The sequence below is a fragment of the Barbus barbus genome (assembly GCF_936440315.1).
Source record: "Barbus barbus genome assembly, chromosome: 8".
Taxonomy (NCBI): domain Eukaryota; kingdom Metazoa; phylum Chordata; class Actinopteri; order Cypriniformes; family Cyprinidae; genus Barbus; species Barbus barbus.
In genome coordinates this window covers 31,379,484-31,399,645 of record NC_136736.1, presented here as the reverse complement: position 1 = coordinate 31,399,645, position 20,162 = coordinate 31,379,484, and the positions used below count along the sequence as shown (strand labels likewise).

Genomic DNA, 20,162 nt, shown 5'->3' with positions numbered 1-20,162 from the left:
ATGTTGGAAAACTGTCCTGCGGCCCAGTCTCTGCTTCAGTATGTCACAGTACATGTTGGCATTCATGGTTCCCTCAGTGAACTGTAGCTCCCCAGTGCCGGAGGCACTCATGCAGCCCCAGACCATGACAGTCCCACCACCATGCTTGACTGTAGGCAAGACACGCTTGCCTTTGTACTCCTCTCCTGGTTGCCGCCACACATGCTTGACACCATCTGAACCAAATAAGTTTATCTTGGTCTCATCAGACCACAGGACATGGTTCCAGTAATCCATGTCCTTAGTCTGCTTGTCTTCAGCAAACTGTTTGCGGACTTTCTTGTGCATCATCTTCCGAAGAGGCTTCCTTCTGGGACGACAGCCATGCAGACCAATTTGATGCAGTGTGCGGCCTATGGTCTGAGCACTGACAGGCTGACCCCCCACCCCTTCAACCTCTGCAGCAATGCTGGCAGCACTCATACGTCTATTTCCCAAACAAAACCTCTGGATATGACGCTGAGCATGTGCACTCAACTTCTTTGGTCGACCATGGCGAGGCCTGTTCTGAGTGGAACCTCTCCTGTTAAACCGCTGTATGGTCTTGGCCACCGTCCTGCAGCTCAGTTTCAGGGTCTTGGTAATCTTCTTATAGCCTACGCCATCTTTATGTAGAGCAACAATAATTTTTTTTCAGATCCTCAGAGAGTTATTTTCCATGAGGTGCCATGTTGAACTTCCAGTGACCAGTATGAGAGAGTGAGAGCGATAACACCACATTTAACACACCTGCTCCCCATTCACACCTGAGACCTTGTAACACTAACGAGTCGCATGACATCGGGGAGAGAAAATGGCTAATTGGGCCCAATTTGGACATTTTCACTTAGGGGTGTACTCACTTTTGTGGCCAGCGGTTTAGACATTAATGGCTGTGTGTTGAGTTATTTTGAGGGGGCAGCAAATTTACACTGTTATACAAGCTGTACACTCACTACTTTACATTGTAGCAAAGTGTCATTTCTTCAGTGTTGTCACATGAAAAGATATAAAAAAAAATATTCACAAAAATGTGAGGGGTGTACTCACTTCTGTGAGATACTATATATATGTATATACACGTGTGTATGTATATGTGTGTGTGTATATATGTATATATGTGTGTGTGTGTGTGTATATGTGTATATATATTGGAAAAGTTCCAAATGCACACAGACTGAAGTTTTAATTGTGATGATTTAGGCTCACATTTAACAAAAACCCACCAATTCACCATCTCAACAAATTAGATTTCTTCATAAGACCAATAAAAAAATTTTTTGTGAATTGTTGGCCTTCTGGAAAGTATGTTAATTTACTGTATATGTACTCAATACATGGTAGGGGCTCCTTTTGCTTTAATTACTGCCTCAATTCGGCGTGACATGGAGGTGATCAGTTTGTGGCACTGCTCATGTAATGGAAGCCCAGGTTGCTTTGATGGCGGCCTTCAGATCATCTGCATTATTGGGTCTGGTGTCTCTCTTGACAATACCCCATAGATTCTCTATGGGATTCAGGTCAGGCGAGTTTGCTGCCCAATCAAACACAGTAACACCATGGTCATTGAACCAGCTTTTGGTACCTTTGGCAGTGCGGGCAGGTGCCACCCAATAAAAAAAAAGGGAACTGCAAATGATCCCAAGCACACAGCCTCATCTTTAAAGAATGGTGGAGGTGGTGTCATGGCATGGGCATGCATGGCTGCCTCTGGAACAGGCCCTCTCAACTTTACTGATGACTTAATGTATGATGACAGTAGCAGAATGAATTTGGAAGGGTACAGAACCATCTTGCCTACCAATATTCAAGAAAATGCCACCAGATTCATTGGGAAGTGCTTCATATTGCATCAGGACAATGACCCAAAACACCCTGCCAGTTCAGTAAAGGAATTTATAAGGGCAAAGAAATGGAAAGTCTTAGATTGCCCAAGTCAATCTCCAGATTTAAATCCGATTGACCATGAATTTCACCAGCTGGAGAGGAGAGTAAAGGCAGAAACTCCCCAAAACAAGCAACAATTGGAATTGGCTGCATTAAAGGCTGAGAAAGTATTTCAAAGGATGAGACCAAGAGTCTGGTGATGTCTATGGGTCACAGACTCACTGCTGTGATTGTGTGCAAGGGATCTGCAACTAAATAATAGCTTTTAACCTTTTATATCTGCCTCATGTTTAACTGTCCCAATACTTATGCTCACATCAATGAGTGGGATGAACTCTAAAAGTGCTGTTCTTTTTATTTGGTAAAACATGTACAGTATGTGTTGAAACGGCTAATAATAAAATGTGACATTCTGTAGTTTTGTCTCATATTCATATTTTAATCATATTTGCAAATGTCTTGACTCCACAGCCAACAGAGCAATTTTGTCTTTACTGTTCCAATACTTATGGAGGGCACTGTATATATTGCAGACGGAAAAATAATTGTTTGCAAAGAAAGATTCTCTGTATGCCATATTACTTAAACCGTGATGTATACACTTGTAATATTAAAGAGTTGCAGCATTCAATATTAGATACATAAGTGTTGCCTCTTTTGAAAAAAGACAACTGAAATTTTGAATTAATTCAGAATTAATTATAATCATTAAAAAATAGTTCAACGACAAGCATATTTTAGAATATTGACAGAAATACAATACATTTATGTTGTAGAAACATAATGGTGTCAAAGCAAGGAATATGAACATGTTCTTTAGACAGAACTTTTGTTTTGGACAAATTAATTCAAATTTTCTCTGCTGCTGACCTGAGGAGGGCATCCAAAAAAAAAAAAAAACTGTGACTGATGGCTGCTTTGCCTCTCTAACAATGTAATTTTTTTAATGTTGTTTATTCAGTGGCTGACCTTCACAAAAACAGTTATGTCAATGACCACCTACCGAAAGTCTGATCAAACCCCTGATTGGTCTCCGCTGTTTTGAACGTATGAAACAATTATTACAGGCTGTTTAAGCACCTGAATTTATGGTTCACGGGGGTTGTGAGGGTCAAAAGTGACGTTCTGACTCAATGTTCATCATAATCAATCTCATCAATGACCTTACACCACCGACGGGGAACAGAGAGGCCATAAACTGCATATGGACACACGTTCCCCTAAACATCGCAGTTTCAGACAGAGAACGCAATGCACAGACATCGATACAGTTCCAGTGGGATGAAGTACACTTTAATTAGCATTTCCTTTCATGCAAACTATCCCACTTAAGTCCAGTTGGCCCTCTCTGGATAATCATTCATTAAACATAAACGATGTTTATGGTCTGGGGAGCGTGTGGGACTGTCCTCCATTGGCCGGCCGTCTCTGCTTTCATGATCCCGCAGGCTATGAAATGATGTCATATTATAGTCCACATCAAGGTCAAATGAAACCTACCTTTGTTTTGTCTGAGGCAAAAAAAAATTTGTATGTTAAATCAAAAAGCATACCTTATATGTTCATGGTTAGGGTGATGTTTGCAGTCTTGTAGATGACTATATGCATTTAGAACATCTCCAGGTTGCATTTCACCCCAACAAAGGACAGATATTAATAGCATAAGGAATATGAACATATTCTGCATTGTAACATTATTTTCTTGATGATTAAGCATATTTTCCCCACAAATCCCCATTAATTAATATGTGCTAACTGTGGTGCTCTGTTTATAATTTTTTTTTAAAGCAGTCAATGCATTCATTTGCATCATTTCCCCCCAATTACAGTAATGACAATTTTTAAGAATTGAGCATAATGTCATAATGCTATCAATCAATAAGTTAAATAAATAAACGCAATTTTACTAATTTATTTATTTGTTCATTTAGCTATTCTGTGGTGGTCTATCATGTTGAAACTACATTCATTTGGTGGTAGACTGGCTTATTAACCATTTAAACTAGTTTACACCAGCTAATGATCACCAGCTTAAAACCACATAAAACCATCACCGGACAGGATCTAAATTATCTGGATTTTCCAGCAAGTCAGTTCACTCTTTTGTTTGATTAGTTGATGACTGGCCAAAAGAGTCTAAAGTTAATGCTTATTTTTTTGTGCTTTGTTCAAATCACTAACTCTATAATAGTCATGCTTAATACAAATACATCATCCTGGTTGCAACCAATTGGTCACCTATGCTATACCAACACAATAAACCATCTCCTGCTTTATTGATTTAGTGATGAATCAATTAGTGAATTATTTAATTAGCCAGGGATTATGGGTCAGTGTTGAGTGCCTTTGATCCTCCGGAGTTTCTCTCCTTCAGTAAATCACAGATGTGCCATAAAGTCCACAGGGAGGGGTAAATACAGTGTCAATGCGTCGCATTTGGTGAAGTTCTGTTGCATTGATTGGACCTTTTTGATTGACACCATTTCTTTTATTCCTTTCTGTTTATTTCCAAGTTTAAATTAGACCATCTTGCTTTATTGGACACCACTGGGTTGAAGTTTACGTCTTTAAAACAGTCATTGCACAATCAGCTATAAATATAGCATTCGCTTTAGGTTTAGCTAGGCCGAACATTGAAATTAGTCACTAGTGTATAAAAGTAAACATAAGCCGTTTTCTACGTGTACATTCAGAAAACACATCTCAAGGATATAGGCCGATTATTTATTGCGGCAAGGAAAAACAAACACTGCCTTTTGCTGACTCCAAGCCAATCATAATCATTGTGACGGGTAGCTAGTCGCTTATCTTGATTATTAAGCCACATTTCGCATCTGTTTGATAGATTTCCCGCAAGCATAATAAATTCCTGTCCCGAACACAAGCTTGCATTTAAAGAGAAAAGGCTGAGCCTTTTTCAATAAAGTTTATTACTAAAACTTGGCCTTTTTGTGTGTGTTTGAGCTGCGGTTAAAGTCGGGACAGATGTGAATTTATGGGGCCAGTCTCTCATTCTCTTACCTTCCCATTAGCTTAAGTGACACGACAAGGCCGAGGGAAATCTCAAGCAATAAGGGTGATTACTTTAAAAGATCACACAATCTGTTCAAATTCCCGTAATGAGTCTGATTGATTAAACTACAGGGTATAAATATTTTACGGTGTCATGTCGCTCAAGTTATTGTTGCTGATTTGCCGGCAGACAAATTGGTAGAGTCGCATTTACTTATTTCACTATGAAACTGACATTTTCATGCGGATAAAAGGGTTGGAGTTCAAAGCGGAGCCATGTATAAAGTCGGGATATCTTTGATGCTACATGTTCATGGCGTAATGGTGAGAAGATACCGGTAGTCAGCATTTCTGTCCGTCTTGTTACATATACAAGCGTACGATAAAACCACCTGAAGCATTTCATTGGATATATGTTTTATATATGTTCTGCTTAAAAGGCAGATTGAGTGTTTTGCTGTTAATAATACTAATCAAAATTTCTGACATGACTAATTATATTAAAGTGTTTGATAAGCCAAAAATCATTATTAACATTTGAAAGGTTGGAACAAACCCATTAGGTGGTTCTCCATAGTCCCATGAATTTTCTAGTTGATTTACTAGGCAACAATTAAGGACAGTGATTTAAAAAATAAAAATACCAAAAAATTATTTAATAATGTATAAATTATTATAATTTTTTTTCTATCTAGGCAGGAATCCTGGTACTTCAAAGAAAAAGAAAACAAAAACTGCTGTTGAGCGGGTAAATTAAAATAAGAAATCGTACTCTGTTACTATCGTAACCTTGGTTCCCTGAGATACGGAACGAGTACTGCGTCTTGATAAAGACACATATGGGAAAAAGCCTTATTTCTCCTGAACTGAAGCCTTATTCAATCACGCAGTGAAACTGTATGACTATTGGTTTGTGCTGTGTATAAAAAAAACGAACCAATGGGTCGGCAGTGGAGCTGCACGAAGGTCAGGGGCCTGAGTCTGGTTCAATTTGCCCGGTAAATGTGCTGCTCTCAGAAGGCACCCTACCAGAATGAAGAGGCACTGCGAGGAGAGACCTCCTTGGTGATTTATATAGGACACCACGGACATGTTGTCTGAGCGGATCAGCACATGGCATCCTATTAGGTCTGGCAGGAAGAACTGGCAGGCTCAACATACTGCTAGAATCTCCAAGCAGTTGATGTGAAAGCCTTTCTCTGCTTTCGACCAATGGCCAAAAGTCGGTTTGCCTTCGCACAGCATCTGTCGTGACAACCTTCCTGCTGCAGACCATTCCCATGGCCAAGTCCTTCTCCATCTAGCAAGGGTTCTTCCAGGGGGCCAAGGCTGTTACACAGGCCTGGCTCACCCTGATATGTAGGCGTCTGTGACACCATGCATGGGGTGGAACCCGTGGTTTCAACCAGCGTTGAAGGGGCCGCATGCGAAGCAGGCCCAACTGTAGCACTGGCGATGCTGCGGCCATGAGGCCCAGCCTCCTCTGAAACGCTTTGATGGGGCAAGCGGTGCCACTCTTGAAGGAGACCACGCGTTTCTGTATGGCCAGAGCGCGTTCTGGTGCGACCACTGCTCTCATCTAGGCTGAGTCTAGAACTGTTCCCAGGAACTACACCCGCTGGCTGGAGGACAGTGCGCTCTTGGCGAAATTGACTCTGTGCCCCAGTCGCTCTAGGTGGCTGAGGAGAAGGGTTCTGTGTGATAGTAGCTCCACCTCTGACTGGGCCAGAATGAGCCAGTCGTCGAGGTAGTTGAGAATGCGGATTCCCATCTGTCTTAGAGGGGAAAGAGCCACGTCCATGCACTTCGTAAAAGTGTGGGGGGCCAGAGACAGTTCAAAGGGAAGGACCATGTACTGATAAGCCACTCTATCGAAGGCGAATTTCAAGAATTGTCTGTGATGGGGGGGCTATCTGGATGTGAAAGTATGCATCTTTCAGGTCCAGAGAAAAGAACCAGTCCCCTGTGCGAATCTGCGAGAGGATCTGCTTTAGCGTGATCATCCTGAACGACCTCCTCATGAGGGCGTGATTCAGGCATCTGAGATTGAGGATGGGCCGGAGGCCACCATCCTTTTTGGGGACGAGGAAGTAACGGCTGTAGAAGCCTGACTCGCTCTGAGCTGGAGGAACCCTTTCCATAGGGTCATTTGCACCGAGGTGGAGACCACGCCGCTGAAACGCGGGGGTCCTCGAGCGAATTGGAGTGAATGACATTGTTTTATTATCCCCATAACCCACTCTAACACTCTGGGGATAGCCTGACAGGCCTCGGCCCGCGTGGCAAGGGGTTGGATAAACTCGAGTGACTGGCAGCACGGGGGCAGGGCACTCGTGAGGAACGGCAGAGGAAATTTGCTCTCTTTTTGAGAATGTTTTTGTTTTATTTTTCCCACTATCACAGCGTGCGGTTGCTTGGGTGCTTGTACTGGCCTTGTATTGGCATTACAAGTTTTTTGTAAAACTTTTTTTTTTACATTTCCCTCTGCACCCGGAGATGAACGGGGTGAAAAGAGGTTTAAGAGAGGCTGTTTGGTGGGCGGTCCAGCTGTGGCGGGACTTGGCCCTCTCCTCTTCCTGTCCTCTAGATCAGGAAGACGACGGAGGCACCGGGTCCAACGCTATCTTAGGTCGGGGGCCCTGGCGCTTTGGAAAGGGGTGGCGTCTGTACCACAGGTCCAAAGAGGCCGTTAGGTAAAATCGGGGCATCAAGGAAGGGGACCTTGTCTGCATTCTTGATTTCCACCAGCGTGAGCCAGAGGTGGCGCTCGAGCACCACCAGGGCAGAGGTGTGCAGCCACTGACTTGTTCAAAGGAGGCATCTTCTTGTATCCCCTTTCTTCAGCGCCGTCAATCATAGTGAGGGCGGATGAAGCGGAAGTACGGAGGCGAGCAGAGTATGGGGAGCCCCAAGTTCTCGTGAGCTCGTCGTAAACTTCAGGGAAGAACGGCGTGGATCGCTGACGAGGGGCCTGATGGCGCCCCGGCAGGAACCACTCGTCCAGACGGCTGCGAGAGGGCTCCTCTGGTGGAGACCACTCCAATCCCAGCTCTTCAACCGCTTTTGAGAGGACACGGAGAAGTTCGGCATCCAGGCAGGAGGGTGGGGTCAGTTACCGAGCCCAACAGCTCCTCTGCGTCCGAAGCTGCCAATGACATGCTGTCATCGGCCAACTCTTCGTCACTTCCACCAAACGAGACCAGATCGCTCGCGCTGGCACAGGGAAGCTGGTCAGGTTGGGAAAAAAGGACGGGAGAAACCTCTCTGTGTGGCGAGAGCGAGGCACGCAGGATCTGAGCCGCTTTTTTTCTCACAGGTCCCTGGGAGGAAGAAAATGGGAGGGCCCAAGGTGCGGAGTCGCTTTCTGAAAAGAAAGCTATCCGCGAGCGCAGAGAGGCAAGACTGATGTTCGTGCAGTGGGAACAATCAGATCCAGCGAGCGCGGCGTCCGCATGGGATTTCCCCAGGCAGCAAACACACTCGTTGTGGCCTTCATTGGCGTGCAGGGGAGACCTGCACAAACCGTTATAACGGTGTGGCATTTGCAACAACGGCGGCTCTTTTAGATAGTGTAGATCTCCGGATGGCGGCAGCAGTCCCCATTGGTTCATTTTTTATACACTGCATGAACCAATAGTCATGCGGTTTCACTGCGTGATTGAATAAGGCTTCAGTTCAGGAGAAAAAAGGCTTTTTCCCATATGTGTCTTTATCAAGACGCAGTACGAGTGGAGTATCCACAGGGAAACTGTGATTTTTATAACTTATTTTGCTTGTTTTATCTTATTTTGTCAAAAATAAGTTATCATGAGGCTCTCTACTTGAAAACCACTGCCAGAATCTTAATTAGTAAACTTCAGTGTGTAGTTTCTCCCAATAAATGGCATTTCAGACTACACACATGAATGACACCTCAAATCATGTGACTTGAGTGACTTCTAGGGTTTCCTTAATGAAAATTAACCATGGTTTTACTAAAACGTTACACTAACCATAGCTTAACCATGGTATTTGTAATTAAACTATACAAATTGCATAGTCAATATCACAATATTTACATTTTTACTATAGTAAAACCATGGTTAATTTTCTTAAGGGTGGTTGTTACTTTTCTGTTATAAGTATTTTCAGAATAAGGAGGAAAATTGTACAAGACCCACAATTGCATAGGCAATAATCATCTACAAAAAATTACCTGTTTATATTATGAAGCATTGTCTATTCTTTTTCAATTCTATCTACTTTTTTCTTTTTATTATAAAAATAAAATAAAATTGCAATGTGTACTGCATTGGACTTGTCACAGCACATATCATTGCACTTTTGTTGATTTGATTTCTTCAATTGTGCTCATTTGTAAGTTGCTGTGGATAAAAGCATCTGCTAAATGTAAATGTAAGAACTAATAACATGCAGCCTAAAAAAGTAGGTAAACATGTAAATGCATGAAAACTGTTGCACTTAGCAACACTTCGTGGTTAATCGTCTTTTCCATTCTGTGACTTCTTTTCCTTTTTTCACATCCTTCATTTCATCTTCCTTTACAAATAGGCCTATGGAAAATAATCACCACTTCGGATTATATAAAATTATCCACATAAACTGTAGTCCTCAGTATACCTAGAATCAGTTTTTGCTCACCACACTGAAAACATTTCAGGTATAGATTTTTAAAGAAAATGTAACTGGCATTTGCCTGTGCAAAAAACTTGCTCGTTCTCAGTGCTTTTAACAGGTCGTTGTTTTTAAGATGTTGTAGGTGTTTATGGGCCCAAATCAACAGCGTTTAAGTAAAAAATGATGGTCTGGTCTCAAGATATGACTTGGGTCCCTCCTTCAATTTTTTCTGCTATTTTAATGTCAGCCATGCAAGCAAAAATATTACCACTTGTGTGTGCCATACTTTCTCTCCTCTCCTCAAACTGCTCAAACTGATGCATGCAACTCAAAGTCATGTGTTTAATTCCCAGAGGATGCATGAACGGATAAAATTTATACCTTGTAAGTCGCTTTAGATAAAACTGCCTGCCAAATGTAATGCAAATGTTAATGTGCAGTTTACCTAATCAGACTGTACAAGGTGTCCTTCTCTTGACTTTAAAACCTATCCAGTGTGAAACTTTTGAGGGTTTCATTGACAGCTCTCAAGTTGTAAAGTCCTATGATCTCCCGGCAGGAAGCGTATGTTATTCACCTTACCCGGGAAATAAACCTGTGTAGTCCAATCTCTGAAAATGAGTAAACTCACTCAGACTGTCCTCGATGTCCCGGTCTGGTTGAGTTTTAACAAGGCAGAGGCACCTTTCTGAGGCCAGTTAAAAATGCATTTAATCACTATATAAACATGCTGTCCCGGAGCCCCCATGACAGCGAAGTTGTGCCATCTGCACTTGTTCTGCATTTAATCACTGCCCTCATACGAACACTCAGTAAAGTGCCTTTTTCAGTCGTATTCCCATCATTTAGCTTCTTTTTTTTCAGCTTTTTTTTGTGCATAAATGTAATATCCGTGATGACATCACCACCAAGGGCCTGATTACTTTACTTCCTCTTCATTAACTTAATTATTTGACTATCAGTAAACCCGCTTGAGTAATTCATATTTGAGAGGCTGGGCTGTAAATAATCTCTCTCAGCTGGTTTATTATGGGCAGCAGATTTGCAATTCTCCAGCATGATAATCAGCCTCATTGGTTGTGTCTGAATCTGAAGACAGCTGTCTTGCTGCCCATTAAGTCAGTGACTTAAAGGGATAGTTCACCCCCCAAAAAATCCTCATTAATTGCTCACTCTCATGTCGTTCCAAACACGTAAGACCTTTGTTCATCTTCGGAACACAAATTAAGATATTTTTGATGAAATCCGAGAGTTTCTGAGCCTGCATATACAGCAATGCAACTGGCACGTTCAAGGCCCAGAAAGGTAGTAAGGACATCATTAAAATAGTGGTTCAAGCATGAAGTTATGAAGCTACGAGGATATTTTTGTGCACAAAGAAAACTAAAAATAATGGCTTTATTCAGCTATTTCTTCTCTTCCATGTCAGTCTTCAGCACGCGTTCACAAGAGTGCCATGACGAATGCACTGATGTCACACGGACTATTTTAACAATGTCTTTACTACATTTCTGGGCCTTGAACGTGTCAGTTGTGTTGCTGTCTATGCAGGCTCAGAAACCTCTCGGATTTCATCAAAAGATATCTTAATTTGTGTTCTGAAGATGAACAAAGGTCTTACAGGTTTTGAATGATATGAGGGTGAGTAATTAATGTCAGAATTTGTATTTTTGTGTAAACTATCCCTTTAAGTAATTTGCTTCTTTCAACCACTCCATGAGATGCAATTTTGTCTCTTAAGTAGGCTATTATTCTGTTAAACATATATATTATATTTGTAAATACAGTATGTTTAGATAAAATTAATACAGATTAAGTAGGTATTAATTTGGTAAGAGTTTTCAACCATTAACCACTAAAGTTACATCATAGCACGCATTTTTACGCACCCACGCTCACAGAAATTGCGTTGTCCTGAGGAAACCACAGCAATACTTCACTTCTCGCGTATGCACTGTTGTGATTATACGTGGGGACATCGGAAAAAAAAACATAAAAAGAACTGTCATTATTTATAACATTTATATCAAAAAAATATATTTTGGATAATTAACGATCACCTTTAAAGTTGTAGTGTAGCCTACTCTTCACGCTGTACAGAATGTTACACAAATATTACTTGAATTCTTACCTCCATATAGACTACTGCCTCTGAAAGGAAGCTTTATTCAGATTTTGAACACAATCATTTCCACAGTTTTGTTTTTCATTTATTTGCAGATATTTACAGCAACAAATATAACATCGCTAGCAGTGTATCGACCTCCCTTGCATCTTTCAATGGAAATAAATTACAGACTTTGACTTTCTTAACATTAAAGTGAACAAACATTGAGCCACATATGAATGTAGAAATATACATGCCTCCAGCTCTTTTCCATCACACTAGTAAATGATGCATATATGAGAGGTGCAGAGAAGGTAAAAAATGGCATACATTTAATGCAAATAAATATTTATATGCACGTTGTACCTTTCAACAAAACAAAAATATAAGTGAATTCTAATACAATGTATTTCAAGCTGATTTAATGCCTTTTAGTTGTTCTGGTTTGACACCATGTGAAGCTACCTACATTTGAAAGACATTTTGGTGTACTATAATAAGTCTATCCTTGAATTGATTGGATTATGAAAAGTGCCTGTTTCATACCACGACCACCAGCTTTCTGACCTGGACATGGAAGCTGAAGGTCAAACTCACCCTCCAGAGAATTTCCAGGGGTAATGCATCTATTTCAGATCATTTTGTCATTTTTTGCTATTAATCTGGGACAGTAAGACAGTAATTTGTCTCAAAAAAGATGCTTACATGTACATGTACACTAATGAATCTTGCACAATAAGACCAGATATGTATTAAGAATGGTCGTTTAGATTTTCTATTCACTCTTAAAACCAGCACTTAAGAAAGTTTTAATTTACAGAGTTATTGTATGTTTAGTGGATGCAGCTACGAAGCAAAAGTGTGTTACTGCAAAAACTGCACATGTCTGATGCTATTTACAATGAACAAAAACAATAAATTAACATTTACGTCTTGTAGAAACAAGACATAGCTCTCAGGCATAAATATTATATTTATGGTATTGAATGAATACTATATACACTGCATTCAAAAGATTGGGGTTGGATATTTTAATGTTTTTGAAAGAAGTCTCTTGTGTTCACCAGGGCTGCATTTATTTTTGCTTAAAACTGTAAAAACAATAATTTTGTGAAATATTACATTCATAAACATTTTATTTTTTAATATATTGTAAAGTTTAACTAATTTTTAGTGTTAAATGATCCTTCAGAATTCATTTTGTACATCATGTAGATTTAATGAATAGCAAATATTTCTTCTTTAATATTATTATTATATTTTGTATGTTGAAAACAGTTAAATGTTTAGTTTTTGTGAAAATCATGTTACTGTTTTTCAGGATTCTTTGATAAATGAAAAAGTTCAAAAGAACAGAATAGAATTATTTGTAACACTATTCGCTGTCACTTTTAATAAATTTAATTCATCCTTGCTGATTAAAAGTATTAATTTCCTTCAAAAAAATAAAATAAAATCTTAATGACCCCATACTTTTGAACGTGTGTGTGTGTGTGTGTGTGTGTAGAGAGAGATTCTGTGATGCACTTTGTTATATGCACATTAAATATAATAATACACAGCTTGAATGTGTATTATTATATTTAATGTTTATTCTGTTTGAGTTTCATTGGCACCTGAACTTACCAGCACCATCACATATCGGTGAAAATCATTCTGTGGTTGGCTTTTCATGTGTCTTTCAGTGGCTAAATAGTTTGGCATTTATAGTCTCTGTTCTTTAATTTTACCGTTGCCACAGTCAGACCACAGCACAGGGCTGTAATGCTGCTGTGGATTTATGCAGTTTCAGTTTCGATATAAATATCTTTGCATAACCCTGCCCCAATCTTCCTGTCGCCTCCTCCCACCTCCTCCATGTCGTCCTCAGAGAACGGGCTGTCAGGGTGGTATCTTAGCACAGATGCGTGGTGCAGAAAGTCTGTGGAATGTGGTACATGAAGGTTGTCGTTTATGAATTTGTGTTGCCCTTCCTCCTCATCTTCCTCATCATCCTCCTCAAGATCGTCCTCTTCCTCATGCTCCTCCACACTCTGAGCGATGGCCCTGCGGCCGTCCCTTCCTGGCCTCTCATTGGTCGATTTGGTTCCCCCGCGTTGACGATCAACCTCGACCTGCGCGGCCTGTTCTTTAGCCTTACGACTGCGTTTCCACTTCATTCGGCGGTTCTGGAACCAGATCTTCACCTGTTTTACATTCAATCCCAGAAGGTTAGCAGCAAAATAACCATTTTCTTCCAATAAACCAATAGAGATGTATAGAAAATAATTTATGGGATCATGTTTTTTAGACACAATCATGGTGATACGGTGTAGGCTATGTGTCAATGCTTTGTTTATTTTGTTTGTCCATCCTAATGAGTAGAATTTAAATATCACAATAGTAACATGATCATTTTACTATTTATATTGGACAGTGTAAAAAGCATTGAATATTCAATGCTATTTACTGTACTGTTAATTGTACTGTTTATTAACTGTACTGTTAATATGGTAACCATTTTACATATATAATTTTTGAAAGAAATTAATACTTTTTTCCAGGAAGGATCAAATTGAATTAATCAAAAGTAACAGTAATGACTAGACAAGATTTCAATGTATCAAAAATCCTGAAAATGATTCACAGTTTTCAGAAAAATACAAAAAAATTAAAAATACACACACACACACACGCATATCTATATATATATATATATATATATATATATATATATACATATATTAATGTTGTTAAGAACTAGAAATGTTTGAGTATCAAGTAAGGATATGATTTCTGAAGGGTCATGTGACACTGAAAACTGGAGTAATGATGCTGAAAATTCAGTTTTGATCATTGGAATGAATTACATTTTGAAATATATTAAAATAGAAATCATTTATTTATAATTGTAGTAATATTTCACAATACTGTTTTTTAATCAAATAAATGCAGCCATGGTGAGCATAAGTAACTACTTTTAAAAACACTTAAAAATCGTGTTGCCATGTTTTTTTCCATAATGTTTTTTCAAGATTTTTTCATAATCTAAAACCTCGGTTTACCATTTTTTTTTTCTCTGACTTTCTCTGACTTTCACACTCCTTTACCTGTGTCTCAGTCAGCATGAGCGATGTGGCCACCTCGAAGCGTTTGGGTCTGGAAAGGTACTTGTTAAGTTTAAACTGGTTTTCCAGCTCCAGTAGTTGTTGACTGGTGAATGCTGTCCGCGGCCTACGACATTTACCCATCAAACCGGACTGGGGGGCAGCTGTAAAACAAATAGAAAGAATGAGGACATTAATAGATCCTAACATAAATTATGAACAGATTACACACAAAAGACCTTTAAATGAATGTTTCAATGTGTGGTTTTAATGCTAGAATGATTCTATAATGAGTGATTGTTAGGTGGCTTCCTGCTGGTCACATTCAGGTGATATTCTGTTACTCAGATGTGGTTCAGATCTTTAGGGTTGGGAGTTTGTTCAAGCCTGGGCACTGCTAACAAGTGCAATTATTCTGCTGTAGTTTAACATAACTATATTCTGATCTAATAATACATTTTAAACTAAAAGCATAAACGTTTAGCAGCATTTTTACTTAAAAGCCTGTACTAACATCATTGCTAAAACTGTAAATCTGTTCCAAATTAATAACAGGCCTCTTGTGCCTGTATATAAAAATTAAGCACCAGCCAAAAGGGATGCAAGGTACTGTAATCCACGTAATCCACGTTTTATGAGATTTTTGTCTCTTTTATATAATGTCAAGGGCTTGCAGGGTCAGACACACACACACACAAAAGAAAGCCCAGAATTTGCAGCTATCATTTACCATAATAGCTTTACAGCAGCTTATTGTTAAACACAGAGGAAGCAGGGCTGGGCGGCCATAAAACGCAAGAGCAAGCCATTAACTTAATGAAAATTCAATGAACGCTTTAGGGATTTTATTGATGAACTACAGTATGTTTAAGGTGTTTGTTTATAGTTTCTCTCACACAAAGACAGCTGACATTTATGGCTTTATAAAGAAGCCAAAAATAAAATGATATTATTACAGTTTGGTGTAAATCCTGGTAACACAGTGTGGACCATTGTTCAGTTAGAGTCTCAGAATGACTTTATTGTTGAGTTGTCGTTTCTTTAACTATCCAAGGATAATATAATCTTTCAATCATGTCTATGAAGAGTGTAAAGTCTGGTAAAATATATTGGCTATTCGTTTGTTCACAACATATTATTATTGTTGTTTATTTGATTATATTATGTATTTAAAATTTCTGCTTTCAGTTTGAAAAAAAAAATATTTCCCTGTATTTTAGCTGTTAGCTTTTTTAATTGCAAATAAATTTAGAAATAACTAATATATAGTCATAATTTCCTGATACTATCTTATCATTTAGGCACCTAGATTGTCATATGTAATTCAGCAAACTAATTTCGCCACATGTGACCACCATGATTTCAGTTTAATAATCCATCAAACAGGAGTTATAAACATCATAATTGCTTAGTGACAAGTTAACACCAGGTCTTTCAAGAGTCGCAGGTGTGTAAGCACATCTCTCTCTCTCTGTTTGCTTTTCCTCACCTTTGATTATGTTGAAAAGGATTTCATGAGCTTTTACAATATTTGCTTTCAAACTGACAATGGCGGTAATGCAACAAAATTTGATGTTTGACAGTAATGATGCTGTAATGATGGAGGTGTACAAATAATAAGGGAGATCTTATTCTATTTCCCCCCCATATATGTCAGCTGCTTTTTACATTTTTAATTACATAAAAACTGTAATTTGCTCATGTGAATTGGGAATTTCATAACTGGAATAAAGCATTATTTCTTTAGAAAAAAGTTCAAACCAGTTTTTGAACTTTAAGTGAACTTTAATAACTTTGAAATAATATTATAATTAAAAATAATATTATTTTATTATGTATTTCTTTACGGATCATTCAGTTATTGATATTTAAACAGGAAAATGTCAATAAACTAATATATATTTTAAATTCTATATTCGGTATAGGTTTATTCATGTGTAAATGTACATCAGGTTTTTGAATTTAGATTATTATGTTGAGTTATGAATGAAAGGTTAAAAAGTGTCACTCAGATTTCATGAACAACAAACATTATTCAATATAATGCTGAACAGAATTTAAATTCATGCATTCAAAATAGTAATAAATGTAATAAAACTTTCATTATTCTTATGCACTTAAAAAAAAGAGATTAAAATATTTTGCTATGAATTGTGAAAATTACTAGCATTTCTGAGTGAAAATTGTTACTTTTTTTGTGCATATTCGATTTTCTATGGACAGTAACTTTTGATGTGTTAAGAAATATGTAATGTTTATTAGTGACTTAATAAATTGTTACCCACTCATCTGAATGCTACCCCACTCACAGGTGTAATCGGGCAGTCGTGGTACCATGATGCCAGCTCGTATCCAGTGCTCCAGCGGTAAAGATCCGGCCATCGCCGCCGCCTTCAGCTGCTCCGGGTACGGCTGCGTCAGCTGCGTGAAACCCGAGTACGCCAGGGCAGGGTGTTGACCTCCCAAAGCTGAAATGGGGTACATTGGCGTCGTGTACATGCCTGGAAGCGAAGTGAGTCCTGGGTGTGGGAAATTGAACAGCCCTGGTTTAGGTATGATTCCGGTTTGGAGGTGTATGGTACCGGGGGTCCCACGCGGGGACGGTGTGTCGGCGCGCCTGCAGGACATCGGGCTGCCCGTCGGGCTGTCGCTGCTCAGTCCAGGTGATACTTCTCGGGTCTCTCGATGTGGTTCTTCAGCCAGAAGGGCGTCGATCCTGAAGTTCTTTGATTTTTCCATTGCAACGCTTTTAGGGTGTTTGGAGTTGCAGGAAAACACTTGGATAGCTGCGTTTTACGCACAGACACATGCGTTTTAGTCGCGATTACTGATACCTTCTTTTCTATTAAAACTAAGATATTTAGAGTTTAGTCTAACTGATATTTACCCATCTGGAACCATGAGACGCCCAGAGTAATTAAAGCAGTCTATCAATAAACTTTTACGCACAGAAAAATAAAACTCGCCCAGAAAGGATATGAGCGCTCAATCGTACTTTATATATTGGCGCTCTCTCTTGTTTAGAACTGTATCTCTGTCACCTGCTCTGCGCCCTGAACCTCCCCGCGCGTTCCCAGCTCACTCATAACGCCTGTGTGGGAGCTGATTGGCTGCAGAGGATGTCCTGTGGGAGTCGATTACTTGACATCTTTCTAATTAACTAATCATACAGTACAGACACTTCGAGCACGTCCTCGGACTGAGATGTGTTCCTCAACCAACATCAGAGCGGAGCCATATGCGAAGTTTCCAAAGTGCCTGTCATCAGGCGTTTCTCATCCTTTCTGCATGTGGCTCACCAGTAACTCACTTAATTGCACTTATTGCAACTTTAAAGGTATCCCTAAATCATCAGAAATCATAAAAATAATAATAATAATTTATTGTCGCTGTTTATTTACTTATTAAGATGATGATGCTGATATTATTTCTGAGACCTGAAACATGTAAATCATAATTAAAAAGTAAATGTATAATATAAAATATAATGTATTATTATTATTATTCAGTATCTGATAAAAAAAAATAGAATCTCACTGAGCAGTTGTCCAAATTGTATCCTAATTATTAAACGTAATATGTGATGTAATATTTTTACGACTTAGAATATTTAGACGAGAATCTCGGCTATAATATCAAGATAATTGCATTTTACGACCTCACATTAAATGTAGTCCATAAAATTGTGCATTAGCCTATATATTTGTGATTTACTCTTATCAGTGCGTCAAATATTTACAGTCTTAAAGAGTTTGATAAAAAAAAAAGTGTCCGTTAACGTCCTTTGGTGACATCTGTATCTAAAGTAATTGATTTGATTGAAATATTTAATTATTTAGAATGACTACATTTTCCAGACCGTTTTGATTTAGACATAAAATAATTTTAAATTGAAAGTCAGATCAGGTAGAAATAGCTCTAACTACATGCATCCAATATCCAATATAGCCAACATTAATAATAATGATAATAGGCGAATAATAATAATTGCATTTATTAATCTTTTGAGATATCATTGCTTTGTAAATAAAATTTGTTGGTAATTTTCATGGACTTTTCATAGCATTTATCATATGAGGGGTCTTAAGATGCCTTTAAATAAATTTAAGACAAAACAGATACGAAAAGGCGTAAACAAGAATAATTTCCGACCGCATAAACTTCGTGAAATAAATAATCATGGTTGTAGAGTAAAAATAAAACAATATAGTCTGCAATCTTCTGTATCCAAGTGCAAACACTCCGTATGCTATGCATTAGGCTATATGGGGAAAAATACAAATAATAAAAACGTTGTAGATGTATAAAATAAATAAATGAAAGGCAATCCATTCAAAACCTTCATTTCATCCATGAACTGCTTGTCGTAAACACGCAATAAATCGAGACGAAATGAATTGAAATTCGCAATTGTTATTTTAAATATTGCCTACTACACGAAACGGCAGTGGAAGGTGGATTAATAACATGGAAAACAGTCTCTACAAAGGGGACATGAGGCCGAGACTAATATATTCTCCTTGACCCGAGAAGATTGGAGCGGCCCGCCTCTCTATCCCGCAAATGAGCGCCGGTCTGAGGTCCAAACATAGCGTGTGCTCCCTAAATAGACAGCACGTTTTTTTTTTTTTTTTTTTTTGCATTAGGAATACGATTTAAAAATAAAAAAAATAAAAATTACAACACAAATGCTGTCCAGATAGGCAGCTCACTAGGTTTGATAATTTGCTAATTTGCTCGAGAGAAATCATATTCCCATGCAGCAACCTCTCCCTCCCCTCGGTCGTTGCGCTGCTTTTATGATTTAAAAGTAATTTAAACAGGCCGGCCACTGGTAAATCCGTCATTGGCACCCCGTGACAGAGGTGCGCACATTAAATTGAATCAATGCAAGCGGTGGCCCCGCTCAGGGCTGTCGCATGCTTACCAGTGAGTCAGTGCAATGACAGCCAATGCTAAAACAAGACGACATATATAGTACATAAATGCATAAATGACTGTGGTAGCTGAGAATTTTTATTTTTTTATTAAAATGTTTAACTAAATGTTTAAATGAAACTGATTTACAGTATTTTGTAAAGGTAAACAGGTGAATTTTACTGTATTTTATGATGTTCTTAATACAAAACATTATGTCTAAATGACCTTGCTGTTAGGTGACTTAATAGACATCTACCTTTTGTTTCAGTTAAGAATCAAGTTTGTCTCAGATGTTTCTACTTCAAATTTCCTTAGCTTTAAAATGAATGTAGCCCAATAAATATAGTCCAAATTATTTAGTTAATGACTTCATGAGAAATGTTTTAGTTTTTTATTGATATTCCATTTTAATTTTCAAATTGACTACAGATGGGATGTTTGAGCACAAGGCATTTTTGAGATCATAACTTTTTATTTCAAGTTAAGTTATAGTTACTATAACTATACTATAACAA

The 20,162-nt window shown here is 38.6% G+C and overlaps 1 protein-coding gene across 1 annotated transcript; it reads right to left on the bottom strand.

Annotated features, from left to right (window-relative positions):
- Positions 1-7,624: 7,624 nt before the first annotated feature.
- LOC306874343 (uncharacterized protein) lies at positions 7,625-17,466 on the bottom strand (the record flags this gene model as incomplete). Its single annotated transcript, XM_079424308.1, has 5 exons — positions 7,625-7,977; positions 8,039-8,430; positions 13,460-13,827; positions 14,731-14,891; positions 17,037-17,466. 5 exons carry the CDS (start codon positions 17,464-17,466, stop codon positions 7,625-7,627), a joined length of 1,704 nt encoding a protein of 567 aa, XP_079280434.1.
- Between the last annotated feature and the right edge of the window lie 2,696 nt (positions 17,467-20,162).